This window comes from Oncorhynchus gorbuscha, linkage group LG07, assembly GCF_021184085.1.
Source record: "Oncorhynchus gorbuscha isolate QuinsamMale2020 ecotype Even-year linkage group LG07, OgorEven_v1.0, whole genome shotgun sequence".
NCBI classification, from domain to species: domain Eukaryota; kingdom Metazoa; phylum Chordata; class Actinopteri; order Salmoniformes; family Salmonidae; genus Oncorhynchus; species Oncorhynchus gorbuscha.
The window spans coordinates 27,192,397-27,209,062 of NC_060179.1; the positions used below are offsets into that span (position 1 = coordinate 27,192,397).

Below are 16,666 nucleotides of genomic sequence, written 5' to 3' on the forward strand. Positions count from 1 at the left end.
CAGGTGGGAGAGTGGAATGAAGAAAGAGAGCAAGAGAGAAAGAGAGATTACAGAGGCAGACACAGATACTATGTAGAGTTTGGAAGAGGCCCTCCCTCCCTCCCTCCCTCCCCCTCGTTCCCTCCCTCCCTCGTTCCCTTCCTTCCACCCTCCACTCCACTGGTTATTTTCTACGTGTGTTTCTACTTGCCATGCATCATGTTGGCCCAAAATGACGATTGATTGCGGAGTCGCTGCCACTGTAATCCGCTTAGGATGGATTTTGCATCTAAATCACTTTGTTATGTATGTGCCTAACTCTTGCCAATTCCATTTGGAGACACAGCGATAGGTGTGATCCATCATTCATTACCCTTCACTGTGCTCATTACGGCTGTAATATAATAGCAGAAGCCCCTCTACTGTTCAGGTGAAGTGCACACAAGGTGTGCATACATTATGGGCCACATATTGGCCATTGCACCTTGGGTTAGAGCTTTGGATGGCAGCAGGTGATATAGAGTTGCACTGTTGGATGATCGGAGGTTACACAACATCATATCAACATTTATTGTTTGTGATGTGTGAATACATTTCTGTTGGACTCACATTTCTGTTGTTCATTTCTCGCCATAGATTTAAAAGGGGGAAACAGAAAAAAAAATGAATGACGAGTCTCTCTGGAAATGTTTGTACGCTCTCTCTATTTTCTCCCTTTCTCTTCCTCTCCTCCTCTCTCGATTTGGAGCTGGAGGCTCAGGACTCTTTATACCCGGCCAGTCTAACAGCATGTTGTGTTATCCTATCAGTCTTCTCTACCAGTGTCTCCATCTCTCCTTGCCAGCCACACACTCCTGCTGCCACCAGGCTCACAAACACTAAACACAGTTACAACAAACACTACAAGACACAGGGGAGGTACCAAACAATATTTCTGTTCATAATATTCTCTTTACCACCATCAAGATAGAAATGAGTCAATCAATGATTATCATTTTTTTCCTCCAGAACATCTGGGTACACTGTAAAACCATGAAACATGTGACATCTTTATAACCTAAACGTCAGTGTTTAAAATGTAAATATCAGGCATTTAGATTTGAAAATAAGTGTTATCACATGAATTAAAAATGAAAGTCAACTTTTTCCAAGCAGTTTCCAACCAGGAAAACACTAATGTTTGAACACTAATGACTTTAAACACTCATGTCTACTTTCCCATCGTCCTGTTTAGAGTGTATTTGGTCATTAGAAAATGATGTGACTTCCATGCCTTTTATTTCAGTGTTAGGAACCTCTGTCGCCTACATTTCAACACAACTGAATAGGACATTTGATTCAATAAATCTTTTCAATTGCGTGGTGTTGTTGTTACTCTACTGTGTAGTTATTTCCGTTAATGCAGAACCCAATGGAGTGCTCGAGGGGTTGCGTTAATCAAAATCAAATCAACTTTTATTTGTCACATGCGCCAAATACAACAAGTGTAGACCTTACCGTGAAAGGCTTACTTACATGCCCTTAACCAACATTGAAGTTCAAGAAGAGTTAAGAAAATATTTACCAAATAAACTATATGTAGGTAGGGGTGAAGTTACTATGCATAGATAATAAACAGTGAGTAGCAGCAGTGTACAAAACAAATGGAGGGGGGGGGGGGTCAATGTAAATAGTCTGGTGGCTATTTGATTAAGTGTTCAGCAGTCTTATGGCTTGGGGGTAGAAGCTGTTAAGGAGCCATTAGGTCCTAGACTTGGCGCTCCGGTACCGCTTGCCATGCGGTAGCAGAGAAAACAGTCTATGACTTGGGTGACTGGAGTCTCTGACAATTTTATGGGCTTTCCTCTGACACCGCCTATTATATAGGTCCTGGATGGCAGTAACCTTGGCCCCTGTAATGTACTGGGCCATACGTACTACCCTCTGTAGCGCTTTACGGTCAGATGCTGAGTAGTTGCCATACCAGGCGGTGATGCAACCGGTCAGGATGCTCTCGATGGTGCATCTGTAGAACCTTTTGAGGATCTGGGGACCCATGCCAAATATTTTCAGTCTCCTGAGGGGAAAAGGTTTTGTCGTGTCCTCTTCATGACTGTCTTGGTGTGTTTGGCTCATGATAGTTTGTTGGTGATGTGGACCTCAAGGAACTTGAAACTCTCGACCCACTCCACAACAGCACGTCAATGTTAATGGGGGCCTGTTCGGCCCGCCTTTTCCTGTAGTTCACGATCAGCTCCTTTGTCTTGCTTTGCCTTGTACATGCAGGAACCAATGGGATACTCGAGGGGAGGGGGTGTTCATGGAGGAACCAATGGAATTGCGGGATGCAGTCACGCACTATTGGATTTTTTTTGAATAGTTTGTTATAATATCTACAGTATACACATTTAATAATTCATTGATCTTATACTACACAAGATAAATAATTGACATTTTATAAACTAATTGAACCCGTTACTGAGATTGTTGTTCCAGTTTAGGTTTCGGTAGTTTTATCTGTTAAGTCCTTCACCATAGCAGTCATTCTGATTTTAGGTTGTGGGTGATAAAATAGTCAAATTCTTGGCTATTGTCTTTCTGGCTGTATTTTGATAGGAATTAATAATTTCACAAAGAATCATATAGTGACATTGAGGTCTGATGAGACTCACGAGCCAAGATTTTCAGACCACAATGTTGTGGATAACTAGGCCATATCTAAAGGCCTTATGCCATGTGTAATATAAAGTCATTAATCATAACCTTTTAATTAAAATGCATTTACTTAAGCAACCACTTGTGAAAGCCCTCAACAAATTAAAATATTGAATGCAATAACCATATGTCTGTCACTGAATAACACAATTATGGGTGGGTACCACACACAGGCACCGGAAATGCATGCTGGGAAATATGCAAATACAGCTTTAAACACCACAGTGTTAAAACAACACCCCATGTGTTTAGTTTTTTAAACCCACATGCAAATAAACAGTTCTAAACACTGTGACATATTTTTTTTAATTGAAATTCAAAATGCCTTGACACGTTTAAAAAGCGTTATATTAGAGTGTTTAGTTATGTGTTCAGATCCTAAACATTTGTTTTTACAGTGTATGGAACTCACAGTCGTTATAAAACCGCCTGCCCATTGACCAAACCCTACAATAAGGGAAGATGCTGTAGTAGTCAAGAGGGAAAACTAAACCAACTCCAACCTGGTCAGCAAGCTGGGCAGCATCATATCCAATACCGGTTCGCATACCTTTGCACTGATCCTGTCAAGGATATACCGTACAATCTCAATTAAGCTCTCAAGAACTTCCACAATGCAGTAAGTCTTATAACAAACAACACTAGAAACAGGGGAAAACTAAGCTGAGAATGCTACTGGTCAATTTATGGATTCAGTAAGGAAGCACAAGATCAGCCATCTCAAACATATGACAAATCTATATAAATATCAAATGAGGGCGTATGTTTTGATGAATTATAGATGGAATGCTAATTCAATTTATTTTCAGGTCTACTTGCAGCAAGAGTCCAGTAAACATCTCTCCAAGACAAAAGCTTTTATTTTCTCTGGCCGTTTTCTATTCTGAGGTTGCAGTGCTGCGGGCAGAAATGTAGGTGAAGCATGTTGTGTCATCCTCAGGACCTCCTGGAGTTCCTCTCGTTGAGCATATGTGGATTTGGACACTGCACTGTGCTGACACATGGAAGGGTACACTGCATGCTGGGATGGCTCAGGGCTGCGAGTCAGTCTCTAAAGTTACGTAACCATGGCAGCCCAATGAAGGGTGAGGTAAGGGAACTGTCATCTCAGATGATGCGCTATGGTGGCATGAATGTTAGCTGTCGTTATGGTGCCAACGGGAAACTTCCACACAGCCATCAGCCAAAGGGGAGGAATACTCTAACAACATGAACTGAATGAGAAGGAGAAGGGTAGTGTGGTTGTTAAAATAGGCATCAAATAGCCTGCAAGACATGACAAATGCCATAACCCCTAATGCTAGACAATGACAATTGACCTTCCAATGCCATAACGCTAGTAGTGGGTTGCAACTCTCTCCTTTTTTGCAAGATTTACAATGGCACATCACACTTATATTACTATTTTCACCATGGTGTTTAGGCCACAAGCAACTGACAGGCTTAACAGCACAATTTCATTTCATGAGAATTTATGGAGAGGGAGAACAGGTTCAGCAGTAGTCCATTTGGGAGAGCCGGTCCTCGATATATAATTGTACTGCACATTCACAACTCTACACAATGTTATTAAAGCATATCAGTCCAGGAGAATGAGAATGAATATTCATAATTGTCAATCGGGGATGTGTTTCCAAACATTACTCTGCCACATGATTTGTCGATTGAGTGATCATTTCGATGACCTTTGGGAAGTGATGAAAATACCATGCACTACCACTCATAAGGTAGGTAGAAAGAGCAGAGAGCAGTAGAACACAAGAAATGCAGTGTCATCTGCAAAAATCTAAATTTCCTGTCACTTTAGATGATTTTAGATGATTTTAGATGATTTGGTAAGCAATGTATCATGATAACCTTGTGACAAAACGGGTCATCATTAGGGTTGCAAATTTCCTGTAATTCCTGTAGGTTTACTAGAAATCTCAGGTAGAAGATTCCCCAAAATCTGGAAGTAATAAGAAGAAAATCTGGGAATCGTCCAACCGGGATTTCTGGAAAACCTGTGAAATTTGGGAAAGTTAGGAGAAATATGTAGTAATGTTGGTCTTTATGTAACACCCAAAAAACAACCACATACTGCCTTGTCGGACCCACAGCACTTCAGGTAGTTCCATAAACACACAACAGTATGCCTGAGATTAATCTCTGTCTCCTTCTCTACTAATGGGTCTTCAGTGACAGAATCACCAAAGTAGAGCTAGTGACAGAGTTATTGAACGCTGAATAGCTTCAACATTTGTATTCTGATATGGGGTTTGTAAATAGAAAACAGCCTGAGGCTGTGTGCGTCTTCAGGTAACCGCAAAGCGAGTGGCTTTATGAAAATAAATATTTATATTCAAGTTGCTTATCGTAAAGCAATGTCGGATAGTATAAATATGTAACATCCGGCAGGGCTCTCCAGGACACTCGCCATGACTGCAGAGAGAGAAAGATGGAGCTTGGCGTAATAGAGGCTTGGCGATGGTATCTATCTCCCTGACTGGATTCCATTAGCCAATGGTTCTGTCTGTTCTGTTTACATTCTGAATGCACAAGTTCAGGCTAACACAGAAACGGCAAGTGAGAGGCCTAAAATTTCAGTGCATTAGCCATCATCAGTCATCTAGCCAGCTATCACTCATGTAATAACCAACAGACCTGTGTGTTGCTGGAAGATTATATAAGGGGCTTGGGAGGATCTCTCTCTCCCTCTTTCTTTCTTTCTTTCTCTCTCTCTCTCTCTCTCTCTCTCTCTCTCTCTCTCTCTCTCTCTCTCTCTCTCTCTCTCTCTCTCTCTCTCTCTCTCTCTCTCTCTCTCTCTCTCTCTCTCTCTCTCTCTCTCTCTCTCACATCACTCTCTCTCTCTGTCTCTCTCTCGCTTTCTCTCTCTTGCTTCCTCTCTCCACAACACCATCATTTCTCTCCTTTTTATCTTATACTTTTTCTCTCTCTTTGACGCACTCTCACTGCCCTTGCATGCAATTACATCTAACCAAATGGGCTAGTTTTAATAGTGGTCTCTTGGCTATACTCTGCATTATGTATAGAGAGCTGATGCTTTGTGCCACAGATTTACATTGCAAAAACAAAACAACTTTTCTGAAAGCAGGTCAATTGGATAATGAGACTGCAGTTAAAGGGTAAGTTATCTGTAGCACCTCCTTGTTAAAAGTAGTGGTCCCAAGAGAGGTCAGGGATTTCAGTTAGACGGTGTACTGCTGCAGCGCATCTGTAATTTATCTTTATGTCTCCTGAGGGAACACACTGAAGACATTTTAAAAGGTGAGAACCAAAATGGCTGCCGTTTAGAGGCTCACCTACTCAAAATCCATAGATCTAGAGTCACAGAAAGGGTTTTAAATGCAAACCTTGGCACAGCAAAATAACCCTGAAAGTAGCATTGCAGTGTGTCAACCAAGGTCATATTCAGTTGAAAGAAAACATTTTTGAAACAGAGTGAACAAAGAGGTAGCTACTGCCTGAATTGTTCCAAAAAGAAAACAGGCCTGTGCTTTCCTTTAGTGGTTTTAGCCACAGGAACTCTTAAAGGAACTTGACATACTTTAGTGAGCCACATTCTAACTGTGTTGACATATGCTACTACTTAAACTAATGGATTCAGCAGGTCCCCTTTCCTGAGAACAGCACGACATACATACTCTTCAACCTCGAGAACCTGAGAGCATCTAAACAAGCCTAAAAGACGTCTCAGGCATGATGGGTCCCCATGAGGGACATACAGTCCATTACTCTAAAATAGCACAGTCTATATTAAAACTATTGCTGTGTTCAATGGCAATGAGTACAGATGCATAATGCACTTGAAACCAAATGTCCAAGTTTACCAAGCCATTTCCTGGCTATATGATGGCTAAAAGAGGTCAAAACAATTAACTCAACACTGAAAGAAAATCTGATGCTCACATGAAAAACCAGGGAAAATCTAAATGGCAACTCACCGAGCGGCTGTCCAGCGATGATACGTGCGTTTTCTCCGGCCACGGCGGCGCGAGCATTCCTCTCGCTGATGTACTGGACGAAGGCGAAGCCCTTGTGAACGGAGCAGCCTACGATCCTGCCATACTTGGCGAAGATGACCTCGATGTCGGTCTTCTTGACGATGGCGGTGTTGAGGTTGCCGATGAAGACTCTGGAGTTGAGGGAGCGCGGGTCATTCTTGTTGGTCACGTTGCTGGTCTGAATCTTACCGGTCATCCTCCTCCGGTTGCCCTCCTGGGACACAGACAGATACAAGGAGTAGAGGGCTTTAGAGTCACTAGTTAACCCCAACCCCTTTGCTGAGAGTTGATCTAATGTGAATGGAGAGAAGACAGCATGTTCAACTTTGGTTTATTTTATGCTAGTGCAATGATCAAGTGAGAGTAGCAATAATGAACACCGCAGACAACTAAACCATGTGAGATGAATGCAAAAAGTTCATATCACATATTGAGCATACTAGTGATCAGTCACAAATTTGTTTTGAATACATTTTGCACAAGTATTTGAAGTGATACGTCTATTTTATAACAGTGTCTCTTTTTGTGTGATGTCAAAATGTCCCTTGAAATGGAGTATGACTTCTGAACGCCGCCCTCACAACCATTTTAAGTGAGCTTGTCATGGCCCTTACATCACATTGTAGCATTGTCAGTTATAAAGATATCATCGGGTTGCACAGAGTCCTTGTGTCAACAGGAATAGGCTTGAAATACACAGATTTGGGCTGTACAGCCCTTCATTCAATGCTTCTCGATGTGACAGCCCTGCGCCTAGAGCGCAAAACACCATGCTTGTCACTGCTATACCAAGTTCACTAATCTCCTTCAGGGCTGTCTTCAGCATCTCAATGGAATCTCTCAGACTAGCATTCATCGCACTGATTGAGACATTTTACTAGGGAAAAAGATGATACCTAGTCAGTTACAGAACTGACTGCATTCAACTGAACTGTGTCTTCCGCATTTAAAGCCCAACCCCCTGATGCCTTAATCAACATCCACATCATCGGCGCCCGGGGAGCAGTTGTTGTAAAGGTTTGCATGACCAATAATGTGACAACTGTTGTGATATGGGGGACCACATAAGCATTTACCCCGTGTCAAACAAGCAAACTGGTGCCACTGTTGTTAATGTCCAAAAGACTACCATGCTGTATAATTGAATTGACCTTGGAATACAATAACAGAGTTAAGTGCAATATTCAGTAACAGAGAAAACAATCACTGATCGTCCTGGTCTCTTGCTTCAGTGTCCCTGAGACAGGAGAAAGGGAGATATGATCTATTCTGCTTTGAGACCAAATACCTGAATAATGGATCCAATTCTCAGTAAATAGGATTAGTTACCATGGCAACACAGCTACTGACTGACGCACGCACACACGCACACATGCACTGTTGCATTGTTGTGAGGTCCCAGAAATGTAGGTATTCATTCATTTTCCACCAAGGTGACTTACCAGCTGAAAATTTCCCATTTCCCTCAAAGCTCAGACAAACACAATGTGTGGTCTGTGGTCTGATAAAACATTACTACCTCCCAGAGTTTGCACAACGCTACACATTTCACTTTCCTCTCAGTTTATGTAATTTCCTTAATTATAACTTATTTCAGTACACTAATTGACTAATACTTCACCCTCTGTAAGGTTTCATGATGTTTATAAATAGGTCAAATGGCATTATTTCTAACCCGAATCACATGGCTAAACATGCATATTTCCCCCTATTTGATATGCGTGACTATTACTAACCTTCAATAAGACGCAATATTGCCCAAGTCAAATACAACCGATAGAACTGTCCCTGACCATTGAGTGAAGTTTCTCTCCAAAACTAGCTTGTTTTGTACCTGGCCGAGGGAGGAAGCTGTTCAGTCAGCCGCTAAATAGAGAGCAGCCATGTGATTTACAGGGGAGAGATTCTCTGTCAGTCGTCCATTACACCCGAGACTGAGATCACTCTAGTATGGCTGTTCAGCAGCCCACTCGGGAACATAAACACCACTCCTTCATGGCTTTCTCTGACTTGTGATAGTACAGTATATGCGTAAGCCATTACACACTCCGTCTGCACTTCAAAATCATCTACTGTCCTGTGAGTGTTGAATCTAAAGTATCATAGAATGGAGACCCTTTCTTCAATGTGTGTGTGTGTACTGTAATATATGTAATATAGGCGGTAATTGTAGGTATTATCAACAGTAAAAATCTCTGAAACGTTTAACTTTAGTATACTGTAAATTATAGTGCATTGGATGAAAAATGCTGTATTTCAAATGGTATTGTAATTATCCCCCACAGAATACAGTACCGTACCATATCTTTGGATCACCAAAAACCTTTTGACCATTAATTAGTGGGTGCATGGTATTGTGGTTTCTGTCTCATTAACCCGTTTTTAGGTGTCTTGGAAGAGGCTATATCGGATGGGGCCACAGTGTCTCCTGACCCCGCCTGTCTCAGGCTCCAGTATTTATGCTGCAGTAGTTTATGTGTCGGGGGGCTAGGGTCAGTTTGTTATATCTGGAGTACTTCTCCTGTTTTATCCGGTGTCCTGTGTGAATTTAAGTATGCTCTCTCCAATTCTCTCTCTCTATCTCGGAGGACCTAAGCCCTAGGACCATGCCTCACGACTACCTGGCATGATGACTCCTTGCTGTCCCCAGTCCACCTGGCCGTGCTGCTGCTCCAGTTTCAACTGTTCTGCCTGCGGCTATGGAATCCTGACCTGTTCACCGGACGTGCTACCTGTCCCAGACCTGTTGTTTTCAACTCTCTAGAAACAGCAGCAGTGGTAGAGATATTCTTAATGATTGGCTATGAAAAGCCAACTGACATTTACTCCTGAGGTGCTGACTTGCTGCACCCTCGACAACTACTGTGATTATTATTATTTGACCATGCTGGTCATTTATGAACATTTGAACATCTTGGCCATGTTCTGTTATATTCTCCACCCGGCACAGCCAGAAGAGGAATGGCCACCCCTCATAGCCTGGTTCCTCTCTAGGTTTCTTCCTAGATTTTGGCCTTTCTAGGGAGTTTTTCCTAGCCACCGTGCTTCTACACCTGCATTGCTTGCTGTTTGAGGTTTTAGGCTGGGTTTCTGTACACCACTTTGAGATATCAGCTGATGTACAAAGGGCTATATAAATACATTTGATATGATATATTTGTTGCACCTGTGAGTAAGAATGTTGTATCAATTGAACTCATATGTGATTATAACGCCCCAACAATTTAGTGGTCAAAAACGGTCAAATTATGATTTTCATGAAAATTGATGATATTTGTATGAAACCAGATCAAAGTATGACAACCAAAGTATTAAAAAAAAATATATTGATAAAGTTTGATCATTAAGCTACTGGTCCCCTCCCCCATGTCTAACACTTGGATTCAGGATTATTAAGAAGGTAGGTTGGCATCCCCTTCACCCTAACTCTCATTTTAATACACCAATGATAACATGTTATTCTCTTACCTACTTTAAATAAGTACCACCTTGTAACCAACATCGGAGAAGGCATGTTTGCAGAGGGGTGTGGTTTATATATCTACATAGATACTCAACATTGCAAATATATCCTGAACAAAAATAACATGTAAAGTGTTGGTCCCATGTTTCATGAGCTGAAATAAAAGATCCCAGAAATGTTCCATATGCACAAAAAGCGTATTTCTCTCAAATGTGTTTATATCCCAGTTAGTGTGCAATTCTCCATTGACAAGATAACAGCTTTGACAGTGCTGTCAGTCAAGGCAAGCTCATGATTATAAGCTTGTTTGCTTTTGTCCATTTCTTTTTCATTTATATCCAAAACAAATATTATGGGTGATATTTTAGTTGCTTGGAAGGCTATTTTACATGGGAATCAGAGTGGCTGTTCGGGAAATTGAACATGTATAGGGGACAGATTGGAGGGACAACAAGGCTTAAACCTCAGATGGTTGAGCATTTTGCCATGTCCTTTTGATCTGTTTTGCCCAGCTTGGATTCCTTTGTTAAGGCCTCCAGAAGTGTAATTGGCATAAAACATAAAATATTCATTAGTATGTTATAAACGCCTGCTTACAACAATCCCTTGTAATTACAGTAAAATACTGTGAAATACAAACTCTGTCCCTTAGTGAATTTCATTCATTCATCCATTCACTCCAATTACAGTAGCATTTACTTTTTTAATGGCTAATTCAGTAAATTTTACTGTAATTGTACTGTGTGTCATTACACAGTACCTGCATTGATGAAGTATTTATAGTGCAGTTGGCATATTTTACTTGCCACCATGCTGCCTGTGAGGTACTGTCAAATTCACAGCAACCCTGTAAGAGTTTAAGCAGGGGGGATCAATTACCCATATTTAACCCCTGCCTTTGGCACCGCTTACAAATATACTTCCATCATTTTTTAAAACTAGTACCGGACTATCTTCAGACGAGTCTTGTGAGGCTTTGTGGAGAGCAAAAGATCTCGCCGTTCATATTAGTGTGTAGTCCAAACTGTTCGGACTCTACAGACAGAAGTTTGCAGATCGTCGGGTACCTACTTCAGAAGAGTCGGGGGGGGGGGGGGGGGGGTGTAAAACAAAACGGAGAACAACATCGTGATTGTCTCATCCTTCCATAGAGTGGCCGTACTATTTTTGTCGGCCAAACCGCTCAGACATTTTCATGAGAAGACCAATTTTCTCATAGTCTGACAAACATCGCTGTGGCTCTGCAACCTTCCACCCCAGATGCGGAAGGCCACCATTAGCGGATGTGGTGGACTGAGATGCAGCCTGTGCAAAAAAAACAGATATCTCTAGTTTAAATAGGCAGATTTTATGGGGATTTTTTAATTATGCTAATTACATTTCCGCTGGGGAGCGGACATCGACTCTAGGCTGAAGTATGTGTTTGACTTGTTTCTGAGCTTGATTACACTGTGAGTCACCTGCTCGTATAGCCTTGATATTTATTGGCAAGCAATAAAAAAATGCTGGTGCAGGTACACACACACACACACACACACACACACACACACACACACACACACACACACACACACACACACACACACACACACACACACACACACACACACACACACACACACACACACACACACACACACACACACACACACACACACACACACACACACACACACACTCATTTTTTATGGGTTTACTGTTATGATGAGCATTGAAAAGTATAAATTACTGGCAACTCTGACACCCAAATGGACGTGGACAGGGAATTAAGAAAGTGCACAAATAAGCCGTTGGACCGTTAGATTGCCTCTCAATGTCATCAGATAAATCACTTGGGTAATCACATGTGCCCTCTTCCTCACCACTGCCTCCTCATCACTGTTAGAGTTCCCGGTCTTTTTTTCAGCACGGGCCTCTGAATAGATTTCATCTCCACTTTTCCTGTTGCTGTTGACTATTTACAGCCTGCATTAAACTCAACCACTTGAGTGACATTGCAATGAAGAGAACATTAGATAACAACTTGGATGTCAAACATGGCGCAAACTGATTATGTATATTGGAAATACTAAATGCTGCGGAAACAGGTACAGCAAAAGTTCTAAGAATGATCTAAGCCATTTCAGTGATAAGCCCACTATGCAATGTCCTAGTTCCCTGTTCCCAATATCCCCTGGTCATAAGCCTAACAGAAATACTCTCCAACTCATTTCTGTCTCTGAAATAAGGCCATAATGATATTGGTTCTCCAAGAGTTGACTGAAATCCATAACCTTCACCAGCATAATAGACTGATGCAAAAAAAAAGCCTCAGGATGAGAGAGTTGGATGACAAACTGAGCAGGGCAAGTGCTAAGACTGGCAGTGTAATGGATTGTACCAAGGTAGAGAAGGTTCTCAAAAGGGAACCGTTTGAGTTCTGAAGAGGTCTGCCTGTGGGTTCATTAAGCTATTATCCAGAATTGACTTCCTGTGTAATTTACAACTCTGCCACTGCTCATTTCCCCCTCTGCCACAGTCGCCCTACTCTGACTGTTGCCAAGGCAGCCTGTCATAGTGACAATCCGCCTGAAAAAGCTCAGTCAAACACTCACCTGTTTTCCCCACTGTGACTGGACACTGTGCACAACAAGATCCCTCGATACAGTAAATTACTTCACTCTATTAGTGTAATGAGTATAGACTACCGATATTACATTGTCTCTTGCCTTCCTCATTCTACAGCAATGGGTCTAAAGTAACTCAAGGACCATGACATGCAATATGCAAAAGGTCTCTCTCTATAACCCTCACTCAAAGATGTTCAATGGCTTTAGGTTCAGTTTATTCATTGCCTTCTGTGGAATGTGGGACAACATGTCACTATTGTCGGCTGCGATGTCCATGTTGTAGCTAATGTTCAGTGTATGCATTCTGTAACATGACATTCCTAAGACTGAGAACACCATTCTTCTTCCAACACGGAACTAAAACCCTTCCCTGCAGGAGTGTTCTCCTCACCTTGAACAAAGGTGTGGTGTGGGACAAGGGGAGGAAAGGGAGCTACAGGAGTTTGTGTTTGGGAGCATTGCAAATACCAAATGGATAACTGTGGAACTCGAAATTGCCTGAAAGGAATCACTTGTCCATGATGGACAGGGAAACACTTTTGCAGTGACTGGATTTAATTGCTTTCCAACGTACGGTCGAGCTACACATTATTTACACCAATCTCTCCGAACACAAAGAGGTGCTAATAAAAAAAAAAGATCAATCCCTGTCTGGTTGCAGTTCCACTTGATTGTTAAGGCTTGCACGTTCACTCTAAAAAAAGAAAATGCTGGGTTAAAAACATCCCAGTGGGAGGTAAACAGTGGACAGAACACAATAACACACGTTGGGTTATTTTTTGACCCAGCCAGTTGGGACACCGTTGAGAGTAAATGTTATTCCGGTTAATCTGTTATTCCGGTTAATCTGTTCTGTTGTATTGTACATCCAATAGATGTTACGGTTGAGCACGGACACTTTTGTAGCTTAATGACACTTGCAGAAGTTGAGTTTCTCAAGTGATTACGTATATATCCCAAAGTTGGGATAATTATAACTTTTAGGATATTTAAACAATCATGTAAATGATTGCGTATTACATTTACATTTAAGTCATTTAGCAGACGCTCTTATCCAGAGCGACTTACAAATTGGGTGTGTAAAATAGTGAAGGGGCATTTTAATTTGCGGTATACTAACATAATATGATGAACGGGTCACCGTCAACGTTGGCCAAAAAGACCTATCTGAAAGGCACGGCCTCATTAGGTCACCACTTCTAAAGACGGATCTACTGGGTCAACCTACTGTAGCATGAAAGTGAATAAAAACCCAACTGATGGTTAAATGAACCCATGTTTGGTAATCCAAAGAATTGGCCTACTGGGGGCATGGCTTTCAGAAAGTTATTTTCGGTCATTCATGTTCATCATGTTAAGTTGGTAAGCTGAAAATAAACACGTTCCTTCTGTTTTTGCACATGAATTATCTTTATATAAAATTCATGACACTATTATAACATAGTGGTAATTATCCCAACATTAGGACATGCATAGGCACTTAAGAAACTCATACTCTTGCGTAAGCCTTATTAAAACTACAAACGTGTTAGTGCTGAACCTTTACATGTGCTGACAATACAACAGAACTGGATTTACATTTAGTCTCACGGGTGGCCAAAAGTAAATATCTGAAAGCCACACACCTACTAAGTCACGCCTCCAGTCTTCTGATCTGCCCTGTTGGATCATAGCTTAATAAACCAGCAACAACAACACAACTTAAAGAAAAATATGGGTTGTTTGTGACCCAACTGGCTGAGTCAAAATAAACCAAAGTGTGTTCTGTCAAATATTTACCCAAATTGCATTGTTTTTAACCCAGCATAGGTGTCATTTATCATAATTTGAAACCAACTTCTTCGTAAAAAAAGATGGCTCTCCCATATAGGACATGCAAATCTCCTCGATAGAAGGGAAAATGGAAGAAAAACCCTCTGCACTGGAGACAGACGTTGGGATGAGTGATGATAATGCTTGTAGTCAGCTCAGGGTTTGCCCATGTGTGAAGTCAACAGGTTCCCCTTCTGATGACTTAACCTGAAGATCTCATCCCTCCGTCTACCCCCACTTATTTGACCCCTGTGTATTGCCTCAGGAGATTGATCAAATCCGTGGGCTCCAGGCCAATCCATTATCTACTGCAAACATGCCTTGGTCTGCAAAACGCTTGCCCCCAGCTTACCCTTGGACATTGGACATATGTCTAGCTACTACCTCTCTTGGAATATACCAGTGTGAGACAGATGGTATCAATATTGTCAGCCTGTAACAGCAGTGTGAATGTCACCGAGTTCAGTATCTATTTGCATCGATCTGCAGATCTGCGATCTGAGGTACAGCAGAGATATAGCAATTGGACTTAAAGGTGCCACCAAACATCTCTCAGTTTGTCGGGTCAAAGCAGGCAATCATACACACATGCTTACGGTTGGTAATGCAGTGACTGAGTCTTAGTTGTTTTGGGTGTACTTGATTTCAAGGGATGCTCTTCTTCCCTCGTTAGAATCTATGTCAAGATTAGAACTCTTAGTACCAGGTGCAACTGAAAGTGCTTTTAATGGGAAGAAATTAGCATTTGCTTATGTTGCACTCTGCAGGGGAAGTAAAACAGTGTCTCAACTCTTCATTAGTACAGATAATCACCGGTCCAACTATTATTAGTGGCTCCTTCAACAAGCAAAATTTTGAATCATAAATATACAGAGTACATTTTGGTTATCAAAGGTATGCTTCTATCAGAACTGATAGCATGTGATGGTGAAACATTCTTTGGCACCGATGAGTGGGGTTTAAGGACAATTAGCATTTGAGGGAACACATTCTTGTTTCATCAATAACACTTTTTGAAATATATTCACTAAAAAGTATTGGCGGTTGTCCGAGACATATTTGCTTGGTGGAAATCAAAACATTTGACTACAAAGAGTCTGAAAGTGCTCTGAAAGTGCTTTAAGTGCTGAAATGCCTGTCTTTATCAGCATGATGACAGTCCATTATGTGTCTCCCAAGGCTTGCCTGAGACAGCCTGAGTCTGATTGGAAGGAGGAAGAAATGGAAATCATTTGCAAATGGACAAAATACTCAGACAAACACAAAAGGCAACATTCCCAACTGAGTTAGTGACCGGAAGTGACCATCTCCCAGAACTGAGAATTGTGCCGCATTTTCAATTTACTGACCCTTTAAGTTTTATGTGTGTCTGCAGTGTACCATTATAAAAATATCCAACTACTGTACATTATCTCTACTCTGTATTAGATTCTCCCTCTCTGTTCTCCAATGGTGCTATGTTGACAGCATGTGAAACATCAGTAGTCTTGACTTGACCCATGAGTAAGGAATCTCCTCATCCACCAGACCACCACCCACTTTCCTTCCCTGCAGTACTCCTCTCATCTCTGACACCACAGTGACGCCATGTTGGTAGTTCTGCGTCTCAGCCTCTTTTTTTCTACAGTGCATATTTCTCATGCAGAAGTAATGCACGATGAGGTAGACAGGGAGCGCACACAGACCTGCTTCTGATTTTTCCTCCCCTGTTCTCACTCAGAAAAACACAGCTGCGAAGTAGCCCTGAGGTATGTATATGTGTGCTTGTGTGTGTCTGTCTATGTGCGTGTGTGTGTGCGCAAGTATGCGTGCATGTTGTGCACGCATGTGTGTGTATGTCATAACGGTGCCTCAAACGATTTGCCTTCCACAGTATGTGCATATACAGTAGAGAACTATCTACTAGCCACACAATTCAGTTTGATTTGATGCGTACCTCTGCTACAAACTCAAGGTTAGATTCTTGTAGAATTACTGAACCTCTCTGGCCCTCAAGCTCATCTGCGTTCCCCTGCAATTTCTCTGCCTCACCATGCTTTTCTCATGATCGACATATATCCATAGCACAGACAGAAGAGCCTGTCAGTTTGTGCATCTTTTTTATT

At 41.6% G+C, this 16,666-nt stretch overlaps 1 protein-coding gene across 4 annotated transcripts in view; it reads right to left on the bottom strand.

Moving 5' to 3' along the window:
* LOC124039730 (RNA-binding Raly-like protein) overlaps positions 1–16,666 on the bottom strand; it is a 156,616-nt gene that overhangs the window by 82,244 nt on the left and 57,706 nt on the right. For all 4 annotated transcript variants that reach the window (XM_046356016.1, XM_046356015.1, XM_046356014.1 and 1 more), the window contains exon 2: positions 6,618–6,891. In XM_046356016.1, the coding sequence (XP_046211972.1) occupies positions 6,618–6,873 (256 nt within the window). In that variant the 5' untranslated portion in view covers positions 6,874–6,891. The remainder of the gene's footprint in view (positions 1–6,617; positions 6,892–16,666) is intronic.